The 16,119-nt window shown below is 49.1% G+C and overlaps 1 protein-coding gene across 2 annotated transcripts in view; it reads right to left on the minus strand.

The window, feature by feature from the left end:
• Positions 1-16,119, minus strand: part of LOC140419270 (uncharacterized) — a 229,738-nt gene that overhangs the window by 200,491 nt on the left and 13,128 nt on the right. The window contains exons 4-5 of one of the 2 annotated variants that reach the window (XM_072503109.1): positions 15,388-15,503; positions 1,685-2,883 (exon numbers count right to left, since the gene is read on the minus strand). The exons of the other annotated variant lie outside the window; for it this stretch is intronic. Coding sequence (XP_072359210.1) covers positions 1,821-2,783 — 963 coding nt within the window. The 5' untranslated portion in view covers positions 2,784-2,883; positions 15,388-15,503 and the 3' untranslated portion in view covers positions 1,685-1,820. Of the gene's footprint in view, positions 1-1,684; positions 2,884-15,387; positions 15,504-16,119 lie in introns of those variants that run through there. 2 annotated transcript variants of the gene reach the window in all.

Below are 16,119 nucleotides of genomic sequence, written 5' to 3' on the forward strand. Positions count from 1 at the left end.
GTGGGTTCCCTCCGGGTGCTCCCACTGTCCAAAGATGTGCAGGTTAGGTGGATTGGCCCCGCTAAATTGCCCCTTAGTGTCCAAACAAAGGTTAGGTGACGTTACTGGGTTACGGGGATAAACAAAGAATAGAGAAAAGTACAGCACAGGAAAAGGCCCTTCGGCCCTCCAAGCCTGCGTCGATCATGCTGCACATCTAAACTAAAATATTCTATGCTTCCAGGGTCCGTATCCCTCTATTCCCATCCTATTCATGTATTTTGTCAAGATGCCCCTTAATAGGGTGAAGCCATGCGCTTAAGTAGAGTTATCTTTCCAAGGGCCGGTGGCAGCTGGATGGGCAGAATGGCCTCCTTCTGCGCTGTAAATTGAATGATTCTGCAGGATTTTCTCTCTCACGGTCTGATCCGATGGGTCTGTCTGGTGGTATTTCCCTGATGGTGGCACAGTGGTTAGCACTGTTGTTTCACAGTGCCAGGGTTCCGAGTTCAGTTCTCGTTTGGGTCACTGTCTGTGCGGAGTCTGCACTTTCTCCCTGTGTCTGCGTGGGTTTCCTCCGGGTGCTCCGGTTTCCTCCCACAAGTCCCGAAAGATGCGCTTGTTAGGTGAATTGGACATTGTGAATTCTCCCTCAGTGTATCCAAACAGGCGCCGGAGTATGTTGACTAGGGGATTTTCACAGTAACTTCACGCAGTGTTAATGTAAGCCTACTTGTGACATTAATAAAAATTATTATTCTGTGTTTGGATATTTTAAGGAGCAGGTAGAACCTCCTTGTTTTACCTGTTGTCCCCTCAGATATTCCCATCTGTTTTTGGTTAATGTGTCTGGAGTCTGAGTTCTTCCAGTCTGTCTCCAATTCTCCTTCCTGTCTTGGGTATATGGGTCGAGGTAGCTTGGTGTTGTGATTTGTGTTGTTCTATTGTCTGTCTGTCTCCAGCAGGTATTGTTGTCTCTCGATAATGACTGTGCTGCTATCCTTGACTTCTGGTTATGAACATATCCGTATTGGAGCCAAGTTCCCGGATTGTCTGTCTTTCTCTCCGGGTGAGATTCTGTTTGTCTCTTGTATTTCACGACTGTGACAGGGCAGAGACCAGATTGGAGGGATTCAGACATGGGAGTTCTGGGAAAGATAGGCAAGGATTTGGGAGGTGACAACATGTTCAAAGAGTTTGGAGAGGAGGGAGGTTGAAGATGGGGCAGTAATTTGTAAGGATGGCAGGGTCAAGGGTTTGTTTTGAGGGGGTGATGATGGCAGATTTGAAGGACAGAGGGACAGTACCTGAAGAGAGGGAAATGTGGACAATATCCGTGGACACAGGGTAGTTGGCTGATCAATAGTTCAGTGGGAATAGAGTCGATGGAGCAGGAGCTGGATCTCATGGACAAGATGAGCTCTGAGAGGGCATGAGGGGAGATGGGAGAGAAACTAGAGAAAGATGTGGGTTCAGGACTCGGGAAAGGATGAAATTTAGAGACAGTTTGGTCCGGTGGGCTCGTGGAAGGGAGGGAAGCAGCAGAGGCAGCTGATCGGATTTACTCAATCTTAGTCACAAAGATGCTCCACAAGCTCCTCACACTTCTTGTTGGAGTTGAGGATGGAAGAGACAGGGGAGAGCGAGAGTATTTCAAAGGGAACGAACTTGTGTCAGAAATATTTAAAAGTTTCAACACACTGCGTATTGCACACAAATCTGATTTATTAGACTTTTAGCCAGAATATTAGCCCCAAAAATGGGCTGGATTTGTCATCAGCAGAAAGAGACTCAAATGACCATGGTTCATACTCCTGAATGTGAGCAACAGCAAAATCCAATCACTGTGGTTTCTTGTGGCCTCGTTGGTGTCTCAGCAGGTGGGATAACTGAGTGAATCCCTCCCCACACTCGGAGCAGGTGAATGGTCTCTCCCCAGTATGAATTCGATAATGGTTCTGCAGGGTGGATGGCTGAGTGAATCCCTTCCCACACTCGGAGCAGGCGAATGGTCTCTCCCCAGTGTGAATTCGCTGGTGTGTGGAGAGAGCGGATGACTGAGTGAATCCCTTCCCACACTTGGAGCAGGTGAACGGTCTCTCCCCAGTGTGAATTTGCTGATGTGCAGTGAGGTGAAATGATCGTCTGAACCCAGTCCCACAGTGAGAGCACCTAAACGGTCTCTCGTCAGTGTGAACACGTTGATGGCTTGTCAGATTCCCAGAATGTTTATAGCACTTCCCACAGTCTGTACATTGAAACGGTCTCTCATCAGTGTGAACTCGCTGGTGATTCAACAGGCGGGCTGAAATAGTAAATCCCTTCCCACACTTGGAGCAGGTGAATGGCCTCTCGCCAGTGTGACTGCGTCGATGTATAGTGAGGTCAGATGATCGTCTGAACCCAGTCCCGCAATGAGAGCACCTAAACGGTCTTTCGTCAGTGTGAACACGTTGATGGTGCATCAGTTCCCCAGAACTTTTATAGCACTTCCTGCAGTCTGGACATTGAAACGGTCTCTCATCAGTGTGAATTCGCTGGTGACTCACCAGGTGGGATGACTTAGTAAATCCCTTCCCACACTTGGAGCAGGTGAATGGTCTCTCCCCAGTGTGACTGCGTCGATGAATTTCCAGCTTGGATGGGACAGTGAATCCTTTCCCACAGTCCGCACATTTCCACGGTTTCTCCTCAGCGTGACTGCATTTGTGGCTTGTGAGGCCTGATGATCGACTGAATCCTCGTCCACACACACAACACGTGTACGGTTTCTCCGCACTGTGAATGAAGCTTTTTCCTTCCATGTTCAATGATATTCCGATGATGTTCAGGGTATGATAAATTGAGAACTCTGTCAGATCTTGATGTGATTCTCCAGACTTTGAAGCCTCCCCTTCGACCACCCTGTGAAATGGATTGAAAACAGAAAATAGGGAGTGAGAGGTTGGTGAGGTTGTGAAATTGAGCTGAATGAATCTGGTCATTTGTGGGACCGACCCCAGGAAAAATGACCATGAAAACTGCTGAATTGTCATAAAAACCCAACTGGCCTCTTTGGGAGGAGAGAGAAAGAGGTGAAGAGGGATTTTGTATATCTACAAGACATATTAAGAGAGTAGTTGGCAAAGCAAATTCGATCTTGAGCTTCATAAACAGTAATATTGACACCAAAACTATGCTTCTGGTGGTGATTAGCACCACTGCCTCACAGCGACAGAGACCCGGGTTCAATTCCTGCCTTGGTGTCTGTGTGTGTGGAGTTTGCACTTTCTCCCCGTGTCTGCGTGGGTTTCCACCCGGTGCTCAGGTTTCCTCCCACAGTTCAAAGAAGGGAAAGTTAGGTGGATTGGCCTTGATAAATTGCCCTTTAGTGTCCAGGGATGTGCAGGTTCGATGGGGCAATGCGGTACCAGGGACAGGTGTGGGCCTAGGCATGGTGTCCTTTCAGAGAATAGGTGTAGACCCGATGGGCCGAATGGCCCCCTTCTGCACTGTAGGAATTCTATGGCTCTAATTCTATTCTATGAATCTTTATAAAGCTCTGGTCACCACTCTTCAGGAAGGATGTGAAGGTTCTTGGAGAAGGTGCAGAGGAGATTTACCAGAATGGTTCCAGCAAAGGAGGTTGAGGGGAGATTTGATTCAGGTACACAAGATTATGCCAGATTTCCATTGGTTGGACAAAGAAACTCTGTTTCCATTCACTGGTCATACAAGCACTAGGGACACAGATTTAAAGTTTTGGGTAAAACCTGGATTGAACTATATAAGATCCTGAGGGGTCTTGACAGGGTTGATGTGGAGACGATGTTTCCTCTTGTGGGAGAATCTAGAACGAGGGCATCACTGTTGCAAAATAAGGGGTCACCCATTTCAGATGGAGATGAGGATTTATTATTCTCAAGGGTTGTAAGACAAAGGGTGGCATAGTGCTTAGCACTGCTGCCTCACAGCACCAGGGACCCGGGTTCAATTCCGACCCTGACTGTGTGGAGTTTGGACTTTCTCCCCGTGTCTGTGTGGGTTTCCTCCGGTTTCCTCCCACAGTTCAAAGATGTACAGATTAGGTTGAATCGGTTAGGATTGTGTTTGCTGGAGTTCAGAAGAATTAGAGGAGATCTCATATAAACGTATAAAAAGTGGGTGGTGCAGTGGTTAGCACTGCTGCCTCATGTCGCCGAGGACCCGGGTTTGATGCCGGCCCACTGTCTGTGTGGAGTTTGCACATTCTCCCTGTGTTTGCGTGGGTCTCACCCCCACAAATCCAAAGATGTGCAGGGTAGGTGGATTGGCCACGCTAAAATTGCCTCTTAATTGCAAAAAAAGAATTGGGCACTCAAAATTTATGTTTAAAAAAAAAACAGGGCAAGACAGAGTAGATTCAGGAAGGATGTTCCCGATAGTGGGTGTGTCCAGAAATAGGGGTCACAGTCTGAGGATACGGGGTAGACCATTTCGGAGAGAGGCGAGGAGAAATTTCTTCACCCTGAGAGTGGTGAGCCTGTGGAATTCGTCACCACAGGAACTAATTAAGGCCAAAACACTGCATGTTTTCAAGAAGCAGTTAGACACAGCACTTAGGGTGAAGGGGATCAAAGGATATGGGGGAAAGCGGGATTAGACTATTGAGCCTAATCAGCTCTGATCGTAATGAATGGTGGAGCTGGCTCAAAAGGCCAAATGGCCTCCTGCTCCTATTCTCTACGTTGCTCCGTATCTATGCATGTAAATGGTCCAGGAGGGTGACTTCCGGGTGCGGCGATGACCAGCTAAGTCGCACGTTTCGGCAGCTCCCGGTGGAACGGACTTTTGGGCTCTTAATAGGAGCCCCATCGGCAATTTTAACGGCAAATAACACTGTGCGGTAATCCAGAAGGGAATCCCCCCTGGACACGGATGGAAAAAAGAGGAAAGTAGCCGGATTGCGGTGGATCCTCAAGAGCAGCGGGCAGGAAGGCAGGCACAAAGCAAGATGGCGTCGGAAGGAGGCAGTTTAATATGGGGCCCTGACCAACAAGAGTTCCTGCGGCGTTGCGTAGATGAACTCAAAAAGGAGATGAAGAAGGAGCTGTTGGCCCCGATATTACAAGCGATTGAGGGGCTAAAGGAGGAGCAAAAGACCCAGGAACAGGAGCTTCGGGTCGTGAAGGCAAAGGCTGCTGAGAATGAGGACGACATCCAGGGCCTGGTGGTGAAAACGGAGATCCACGAGGCACAACACAAAAGGTGTGTGGAAAGGCTGGAGGTGCTGGAGAACAATGCGAGGAGGAAGAACCTAAGGATTCTTGGTCTTCCCGAAGGTGCAGAAGGGGCGGACGTCGGGGCATATGTGAGCACGATGCTGCACTCGTTAATGGGATCGGAGGCCCCGACGGGTGCGCTGGAGGTGGAGGGAGCCTATCGGGTTATGGCGCGAAGACCGAGGGCGGGAGAAATTCCTCGAGCAATAGTGGTGAGATTTCTCCGATATAAGGTCAGAGAGATGGTCCTCAGATGGGCAAAGAAAACTCGGAGCAGTAGGTGGGAGAATGCGGTGATCCGCGTATATCAAGATTGGAGTGCGGAGGTGGCGAGAAGGAGGGCAAGCTTTAATCGGGCCAAGGCGGTGTTGCATAAAAGGAAGGTCAAATTCGGAATGCTGCAACCGGCAAGACTGTGGGTCACACATCTAGGGAAACACCACTACTTCGAAACGGCAGACGAGGCGTGGACATTTACTGTCGAGGAGAAGCTGGAGTGAGCGGGCCAGAAAAAGAACGTTTGGGATAAATGTGGGGGGGGGTGAATTTGTGGGATGAAGGGGGGAAAAGGGGGAAGAGAGGACTTCCTAAGTTGTTAAACCTACGACCCTGTAACTTCTCTCTCTTCCCCATGTCGTGGGGGAGGGGGTGAGGGAGGATGAGGAGCTGAGGGCGCCGGCCATTGGAGGTGGGGCCAAAAGGGAAGCGCGGGCTTTGTTCCCGCGCTATGGTAATTATGGCGGGAACAGGGAAGCAGGAAGGGGGGGGCCTCGCACAGTGTGAGCCGAGGTCACGGGGGGAAGCCGAGGTCGGCCAGAGTTTGCTGACTTCTGGGAGCAACATGGGGTGTGTAATTACGCTAGCTTGGGATCTGGGGGTGGGGGGGGTTAACTGGGTTGCTGCTGCTAGGGAGAGGGGGGAGCTGGTATCGGAGGGGGGGTCGGGGCGGGGGGGCGCCGCCTGGGGGGGATACAGCTACGTGGGAACCGGGTGAGGAGCTGGAGTGAAAAAGGAAATGGCTAGTCGTCAAGGGGTAAAGAGCCCCCCAACCCGGTTGATCACGTGGAATGTGAGAGGGCTGAACGGGCCGATTAAGAGGGCACGGGTACTCGCACACCTAAAGAAACTTAAGGCAGATGTGGTTATGCTTCAGGAGACGCATCTGAAGCTGATAGACCAGGTTAGACTTCGCAAAGGATGGGTGGGGCAGGTGTTTCATTCGGGGCTAGATGCAAAAAACAGGGGGGTGGCCATACTAGTGGGGAAGCGGGTAATGTTTGAGGCAAAGACGATAGTGGCGGATAGTGGGGGCAGATACGTGATGGTGAGTGGCAAACTGCAAGGGGAGGCGGTGGTATTAGTGAATGTGTATGCCCCGAACTGGGATGATGCCAATTTTATGAGGCGTATGTTAGGACGAATCCCGGACCTAGAAGTGGGGAAGTTGGTAATGGGTGGAGACTTTAATACGGTGCTGGACCCAGGGCTGGACAGATCGAGGTCCTGGACCGGAAGGAGGCCGGCTGCAGCTAGTGTGCTAAAGGATTTTATGGTGCAGATGGGAGGAGTAGATCCCTGGAGATTTAGTAGACCTAGGAGTAAGGAGTTTTCGTTTTTCTCCTATGTACATAAAGTATTTTCACGAATAGATTTTTTTGTTTTGGGAAGGGCACTGATCCCAAAGGTGACGGGGACGGAGTACACGGCTATAGCCATCTCGGATCATGCTCCACACTGGGTGGACCTGGAGATAGGGGAAGAAAAACAACAGCTTCCACCCTGGAGAATTGACATGGGATTATTGGCAGGTGAGGGGGTGTATTGAAAGGTACTTGGAACTCAATGATAATGGGGAGGTACAGGTGGGAGTGGTCTGGGAGGCACTGAAGGTGGTGGTTAGAGGGGAGCTGATATCTATTAGGGCACATAAAGGAAAGCAGGAGGGTAGGGAAAGGGAGCGGTTGTTGAAAGAACTTCTGAGGGTGGACAGACAATACGCGGAGGCACCGGAGGAGGGACTGTACAGGGAAAGGCAAAGGCTACATGTAGAATTTGACTTGTTGACTACGGGTAATGCAGAGGCACAATGGAGGAAGGCACATGGTGTACAGTACGAATATGGGGAGAAGGCGAGTAGGTTGTTGGCCCACCAACTGAGGAAAAGGGAGAGCAGCGAGGGAGATAGGGGGGGGTGAGAGAGGAGGAGGGAGAGATGGAGCGGGGAGCAGAGAGAGTGAATGGAGTGTTCAAGGCATTTTATGAAAGATTATATGAAGCGCAGCCCCCTGATGGGAAGGAGAGAATGATGTGCTTTCTGGATCAGCTGGAATTTCCTAAGGTGGAGGAGCAGGAGAGAGTGGGGCTGGGAGCACAGATTGAGACGGAGGAAGTAGTGAAAGGGATTGGAAGCATGCAGGCGGGGAAGGCCCCGGGACCAGACGGATTCCCAGTTGAATTCTATGAGAAATATTTGGACTTGCTGGCCCCGCTACTGATGAGAACCTTTAATGAGGCGAGGGAAAGGGGGCAGCTGCCCCCGACTATGTCAGAGGCAACGATATCGCTCCTCCTAAAGAAGGAAAAAGACCCGCTGCAATGCGGGTCATACAGGCCCATTTCCCTCCTGAATGTGGATGCTAAGATTCTGGCCAAGGTAATGGCAATGAGGATAGAGGATTGTGTCCCGGGGGTGGTCCATGAGGACCAAACTGGGTTTGTGAAGGGGAGACAGCTAAATACAAATATACGGAGGCTGTTAGGGGTAATGATGATGCCCCCACCAGAGGGGGAAGCGGAGATTGTGGTGGCGATGGATGCCGAGAAAGCATTTGATAGAGTGGAGTGGGATTATTTGTGAGAGGTGTTGAGGAGATTTGGCTTTGGAGACGGGTATATCAGATGGGTACAGTTGCTGTATAGGGCCCCGATGGCGAGCGTGGTCACGAATGGACGGGGGTCTGACTATTTTCGGCTCCATAGAGGGACGAGGCAGGGATGTCCACTGTCCCCGTTATTGTTTGCATTGGCGATTGAACCCCTGGCCATAGCACTGAGGGGTTCCAGGAAGTGGAGGGGAGTACTTTGGATTTCGGCGGCAGCGGTGCGCAGGGGCCTTCTTGGAGGTGAGTAGTGTATTTAAAAAGCCTTACCTTTACAGGAGCAGCCCTTTGGATTTCGGCGGCAGCGGTGCGCAGGGGCCTTCTGGGAGGTGAGTACTTACTTTAAAAAGCCTTACCTTTACAGGAGCAGCCCTTTGGATTTCGGCGGCAGCGGTGCGCAGGGGCCTTCTGGGAGGTGAGTAGTGTATTTAAAAAGCCTTGCCTGGTCCCGTGTCTGTTCTTCTTTTCTGTTTTATTTGTTTTTATATGAGGCGGGAACCGGAAGTTCGACCCGCGGACCTCTGGCAAGTCCCCCCCCCCCCCAACCAATAAATTCTGGGAAACCCGAGACACTACACGTGTAGTGTCTCCCACCCGCCCTCCTCCTCTAACCTAATAATAAGACCCATTGGTGTAAGGTAAGTGCCATATTATATTATTATTATATTATTAGCATTGTGCAGGTCAAGGTTCGGAGGTGGAGGAGCAGTCTCTGTCAGCGAGAGAACCTGAGAACATCTAAGACACTCAGAAGGTAAGAAGGTAAGTAAGTGATTTTTACTTATTTTTACTTTTATACCTTTTTTCAAATTGTGTGTGTCAGGGGGAAACAAGTGACATCACAGAAAAGCTGTGGCCAGAGTGGCTGGTTGGGATTCTAACCTAAATTTTAAAAAAATTTGAGTATTTGGGAACATAATAACTTAATTATAATTTAGAGGATATCTAAGCCAGAGATCGGAGAGTATTATAGTTAGCTATCGCATTTCTATTAGAAATCTAGTGCTAGGAAACAGATAGTTGACAGTAACTTTGAAATTTAAAAAAAAAGACAAATTTAAATTTTAATTAATTGACGCAATGTCAGTTAGAGGGGTGCTGTGCTCTGACTGTGAGATGTGGCAGGTCCGGGAGGCTTCCAGCGTCCCGGATGGCTTCATCTGCAGAAAGTGCACCCAACTGGAGCTCCTCACAGACCGCATGGTTCGGTTGGAGCAGCAATTGGATGCACTTAGGAGCATGCAGGTGGCGGAAAGCGTCATAGATCGCAGTTATGTAAATGTGGTCACACCCAAGGTGCAGGCAGAGAAATGGGTGACCACCAGAAAGGGCAGGCAGTCAGTGCAGGAATCCCCTGTGGTTGTCCCCCTCTCGAACAGATATACCCCTTTGGATACTGTCGGGGGGGATAGCCTATCAGGGGAAAACAGCAGCAGCCAGAGCAGTGGCACCACGGCTGGCTCTGATGTTCAGAAGGGAGGGTCAAAGCGCAGAAGAGCAATAGTAATAGGGGACTCTATAGTCAGGGGCACAGATAGGCGCTTCTGTGGACGTGAAAGAGACTCCAGGATGGTATGTTGCCTCCCTGGTGCCAGGGTCCAGGATGTCTCCGAACGGGTAGAGGGAATCCTGAAGGGGGAGGGCAAACAGGCAGAGGTTGTTGTACATATTGGTACTAACGACATAGGCAGGAAGGGGCATGAGGTCCTGCAGCAGGAGTTCAGGGAGCTAGGCAGAAAGTTAAAAGACAGGACCTCGAGGGTTGTAATCTCGGGATTACTCCCTGAGCCACGTGCCAGTGAGGCTAGAAATAGGAAGATAGAGCAGATAAACACGTGGCTAAACAGCTGGTGTAGGAGGGAGGGTTTCCGTTATCTGGACCACTGGGAGCTCTTCCGGGGCAGGTGTGACCTGTATAAGATGGACGGGTTGCATCTAAACCGGAGAGGCATAAATATCCTGGCCGCGAGGTTTGCCAGTGTCACACGGGAGGGTTTAAACTAGTATGGCAGGGGGGTGGGCACGGGAGCAATAGGTCAGAAGGTGAGAGCATTGAGGGAGAACTAGGGAATAGGGACAGTGTGGCTCTGAGGCAGAGCAGACGGGGAGAAGTTGCTGAACACAGCGGGTCTGGTGGCCTGAAGTGCATATGTTTTAATGCAAGGAGCATTACGGGTAAGGCAGATGAACTTAGAGCCTTGATTACTCCTTGGAACTATGATGTTGTTGCCATTACAGAGACCTGGTTGAGGGAAGGGCAGGATTGGCAGCTAAACGTTCCAGGATTTAGATGTTTCAGGCGGGATAGAGGGGGATGTAAAAGGGGAGGCGGAGTTGCGCTACTTGTTCGGGAGAATATCACAGCTATACTGCGAGAGGACACCTCAGAGGGCAGTGAGGCTATATGGGTAGAGATCAGGAATAAGAAGGGTGCAGTCACAATGTTGGGGGTATACTACAGGCCTCCCAACAGCCAGCGGGAGATAGAGGAGCAGATAGGTAGACAGATTTTGGAAAAGAGTAAAAACAACAGGGTTGTGGTGATGGGAGACTTCAACTTCCCCAATATTGACTGGGACTCACTTAGTGCCAGGGGCTTAGACGGGGCGGAGTTTGTAAGGAGCATCCAGGAGGGCTTCTTAAAACAATATGTAAACAGTCCAACTAGGGAAGGGGCGGTACTGGACCTGGTATTGGGGAATGAGCCCGGCCAGGTGGTAGATGTTTCAGTAGGGGAGCATTTTGGTAACAGTGACCACAATTCAGTAAGTTTTAAAGTACTGGTGGACAAGGATAAGAGTGGTCCGAGGATGAATGTGCTAAATTGGGGGAAGGCTAATTATAACAATATTAGGTGGGAACTGAAGAACATAGATTGGGGGCGGATGTTTGAGGGCAAATCAACATCTGACATGTGGGAGGCTTTCAAGTGTCAGTTGAAAGGAATACAGGACCGGCATGTTCCTGTGAGGAAGAAAGATAAATACGGCAATTTTCGGGAACCTTGGATGACGAGTGATATTGTAGGCCTCGTCAAAAAGAAAAAGGAGGCATTTGTCAGGGCTAAAAGGCTGGGAACAGACGAAGCCTGTGTGGCATATCAGGAAAGTAGGAAGGAACTGAAGCAAGGAGTCAGGAGGGCTAGAAGGGATCATGAAAAGTCATTGGCAAATAGGGTTAAGGAAAATCCCAAGGCTTTTTACACGTACATAAAAAGCAAGAGGGTAGCCAGGGAAAGGGTTGGCCCACTGAAGGATAGGCAAGGGAATCTATGTGTGGAGCCAGAGGAAATGGGCGAGGTACTAAATGAATACTTTGCATCAGTATTCACCAAAGAGAAGGAATTGGTAGATGTTGATTCTGGAGAAGGGGGTGTAGATAGCCTGGGTCACATTGTGATCCAAAAAGACGAGGTGTTGGGTGTCTTAAAAAATATTAAGGTAGATAAGTCCCCAGGGCCTGATGGGATCTACCCCAGAATACTGAAGGAGGCTGGAGAGGAAATTGCTGAGGCCTTGACAGAAATCTTTGGATCCTCGCTGTCTTCAGGGGATGTCCCGGAGGACTGGAGAATAGCCAATGTTGTTCCTCTGTTTAAGAAGGGTAGCAAGGATAATCCCGGGAACTACAGGCCGGTGAGCCTTACTTCAGTGGTCAGGAAATTACTGGAGAGAATTCTTCGAGACAGGATCTACTCCCATTTGGAAGCAAATGGACGTATTAGTGAGAGGCAGCACGGTTTTGTGAAGGGGAGGTCGTGTCTCACTAACTTGATAGAGTTTTTCGAGGAGGTCACTAAGATGATTGATGCAGGTAGGGCAGTAGATGTTGTCTATATGGACTTCAGTAAGGCCTTTGACAAGGTCCCTCATGGTAGACTAGTACAAAAGGTGAAGTCACACGGGATCAGGGGTGAACTGGCAAGGTGGATACAGAACTGGCTAGGCCATAGAAGGCAGAGGGTAGCAATGGAGGGATGCTTTTCTAATTGGAGGGCTGTGACCAGTGGTGTTCCACAGGGATCAGTGCTGGGACCTTTGCTCTTTGTAGTATATATAAATGATTTGGAGGAAAATGTAACTGGTCTGATTAGTAAGTTTGCAGACGGCACAAAGGTTGGTGGAATTGCGGATAGCGATGAGGACTGTCTGAGGATACAGCAGGATTTAGATTGTCTGGAGACTTGGGCGGAGAGATGGCAGATGGAGATTAATCCGGACAAATGTGAGGTAATGCATTTTGGAAGGGCTAATGCAGGTAGGGAATATACAGTGAATGGTAGAACCCTCAAGAGTATTGAAAGTCAAAGAGATCTAGGAGTACAGGTCCACAGGTCATTGAAAGGGGCAACACAGGTGGAGAAGGTAGTCAAGAAGGCATACGGCATGCTTGCCTTCATTGGCCGGGGCATTGAGTATAAGAATTGGCAAGTCATGTTGCAGCTGTATAGAACCTTAGAGTATAGTGTTCAATTGTGGTCGCCACACTACCAGAAGGATGTGGAGGCTTTAGAGAGGGTGCGGAAGAGATTTACCAGAATGTTGCCTGGTATGGAAGGCATAAGCTATGAGGAGCGATTGAATAAACTCGGTTTGTTCTCACTGGAACGAAGGAGGTTGAGGGGCGACCTGATAGAGGTATACAAAATTATGAGGGGCATAGACAGAGTGGATAGTCAGAGGCTTTTCCCCAGGGTAGAGGGGTCAATTACTAGGGGGCATAGGTTTAAGGTGAGAGGGGCAAGGTTTAGAGTAGATGTACGAGGCAAGTTTTTTACGCAGAGGGTAGTGGGTGCCTGGAACTCGCTACCGGAGGAGGTAGTGGAAGCAGGGACGATAGGGACATTTAAGGGGCATCTTGACAAATATATGAATAGGATGGGAATAGAAGGATACGGACCCAGGAAGTGTAGAAGATTGTAGTTTAGTCGGGCAGTATGGTCGGCACGGGCTTGGAGGGCCGAAGGGCCTGTTCCTGTGCTGTACATTTCTTTGTTCTTTGTACTTAGGGGGGGGAGAAGAACACCGGGTATCTCTGTATGCGGATGATTTGTTGCTATATGTGGCGGACCAGGCGGAGGGGATGCCAGAGATAATGCGGATACTTGGGGAGTTTGGGGATTTTTCAGGGTATAAACTGAACATGGGGAAAAGTGAGTTATTTGTGGTGCATCCGGGGGAGCAGAGCAGAGAGATAGAGGATTTACCGTTGAGGAAGGTAACAAGGGACCTCCGGTACCTGGGGATCCAGATAGCCAAGAATTGGGGTACATTACATAGGCTTAATTTAACACGGTTGGTGGAACAGATGGAGGAGGATTTCAAGAGATGGGACATGGTGTCCCTGTCATTGGCAGGTCGGGTGCAGGCGGTTAAAATGGTGGTCCTCCCGAGATTCCTTTTTGTGTTCCAGTGCCTCCCGGTGGTGATCACGAAGGCTTTTTTCAAAAGAATTGAGAAGAGCATTATGAGTTTTGTGTGGGCTGGGAAGACCCCGAGAGTGAGGCGGGGATTCTTGCAGCGTAGCAGGGACAGGGGGGTGCTGGCACTACCGAGCTTAAGTGAGTACTACTGGGCCGCCAATGTTTCAATGGTGTGTAAGTGGATGGGAGAAGGGGAGGGAGCGGCGTGGAAGAGATTGGAGAGGGCGACCTGCAGGGGGACTAGCCTGCAAGCAATGGTGACGGCGCCGTTGCCGTTCTCACCAAAGAAATACACCACAAGCCCGGTGGTGGTGGCTACATTGAAAATTTGGGGGCAGTGGAGACGGCATAGGGGAGGGACGGGAGCTTCGGTGCGGTCCCCGATAAGAAACAATCATAGGTTCGTTCCGGGGAGAATGGACGGGGGATTTGGAGCATGGCAAAGAGCTGGGGTAGTACAACTAAGAGATCTATTTGTAGATGGGACGTTTGCGAGTCTGGGAGCGCTGACGGAGAAATATGGGTTGCCCCAAGGGAATGCATTTCGGTATACGCAATTGAGGGCTTTTGCGACGCAACAGGGATGTTATTGTATATGTATAGGTATTTGGTATATGTAATTGTATATTGGATTGTTGGATTGTATTTTTGGAGAGTATTTATTTTGGACAAGGCAGTTGCCATTTAGTTTTATTTTTTGTTTTTGTTTATATATTACTTATTTATTTGTTTAAAACTGGCCACGGTTATTTATATTGCTTTATTGTTGTGTAAAAGAAACACTACGTATTGTTATGTTTGGCCAAAAAACTTGAATAAAATATATTTTTTTAAAAAGTAAATGATCCAGGAAGTATGAGGAAGAATGTTTTTACACAGCCAGTGGCAATGACCTAAAACTTGCTGCCTATGACGGAGTTTGGAAATAGACACAATAAATCTTTTTTTTTTATTTGGATAGAAACCAGAGAGAAATAAAGCTGTGAGGATACAGAGACAGAGCAGGAGAATGACTCTGGATTGCTCCAGTTAATAATAATCTTTATTAGTGTCACAAGTAGGCTTACATTAACGCTGCACTGAAGTTACTGTGAAAATCCCCAAGTCGCCACACTCCGGCGCCTGTTCGGGTACACGGAGGGAGAATTCAGAATGTCCAATTCAGCTAACAAGCACATCTTTCGGGACTTGTGGGAGGAAACCGCAGCACCTGGAGGAAACCCACGCAGACACGGGGAGAACGTGCAGACTCCGCACAGACAGTGACCCAAGCCGGGAATCGAACCCGGGTCCCTGGCGCTGTGAAGCAACAGTGCTAACCACCGTGCCAATTAGAGAGCTAGCATGGACTCAATGGACCGAATGCCCTTCTCTGCCCATAATGGTTTGTAAAAAATGTTTTAAAATAAATTTATAGTACCCAATTCATTTTTTCCAATTAAGGGGCAAGTTAGCGTGGTCAATCCACCTAGCCTGCACATCTTTGGGTTTTGGGAGCGAAACTCACGCAAACATGGGGAGAACTTGCAAACTCCACATGGACAATGATCCAGAGCCGGGATCGAACTTGGGACCTCGGCGCTGTGAGGCAGCAGTGCTAACCCACTGCGCCACCGTGCTGCCAGCTGACTCTGACATTTTTGTCCAATCTCGCCTTGTAATTTAACCCCTGGGGGTTCAGATATCACTCAGGTAAATATGTGCTACACTCCCTCCGAGGCCATTCTCTCCTTCCTCAGGTTTGTTGCCCAGAACTGAACACAGTTCTCCAGGTTTGGTCTAACCAGGGTTTGTGAATCTCGGGGCTTTTCCAGTCACACTGAGACCTGAAATCTTCCCTCACAGACAGAACAGACAAACCTTTTACCTTCCACACCCAGATGCTGCTGATATTCAGGTTCTGATGAATCAAGTAACTCTGTCAGATTGTGATGTGACGTTTGGTTTGCGTTTCCCGTCTGTTAAACCTCCACTTCCAGCATCCTGTAAATTTACAGAAACCTCACTGTCAGTTTAGGATCGAAATTCACAACATTCTCTCCTCATCAACTTTGATTAAATGTATTCTTGGAGGTTTTATCACATAACCTGCCCCCATCCACCAGCCATTAATCGGTCAACACATCCATCCTTGTGGCACACTGCCTTCCTCGGCCAATTGGGAAGCAAAAGGACTCATTACCTTACAGGACAGTGATTGACTGTCAGCCAAACAACCTTTATCCCATTTTCAATATTTTTATATCCACTGAAGAGAAATGTTCAAAAATCTTTACTGTCCCAATGATTTTCCAGACACCCAGACATGAATCTCACCAAGGCAGAAGGTAAAATTTGAATTCATTGAAAGTTTACTGATGACCATGAAACCATTGTCGATTGTTGCAAAAACCCATCTGGTTCACTCATGTCCTTCAGTGAAGGAAATCTTGTATCCTTACCTGGTCTGGCCTACACGTGATTCCAGATCCACAGTCAGTTGGTTGACCCTTAAAATTCCCTAAGGTGACGGTGGGCGGGAGGCAGCCGCACATTGGAGGGCTCCCGTTCAGAACGGCATTTTCGGGGAGTAACGCCCGGTCCTAGGGCCAGCGACGGC

The sequence above is a fragment of the Scyliorhinus torazame genome, chromosome 5 (genome assembly GCF_047496885.1).
Source record: "Scyliorhinus torazame isolate Kashiwa2021f chromosome 5, sScyTor2.1, whole genome shotgun sequence".
Classification (NCBI taxonomy): Eukaryota; Metazoa; Chordata; class Chondrichthyes; order Carcharhiniformes; family Scyliorhinidae; genus Scyliorhinus; species Scyliorhinus torazame.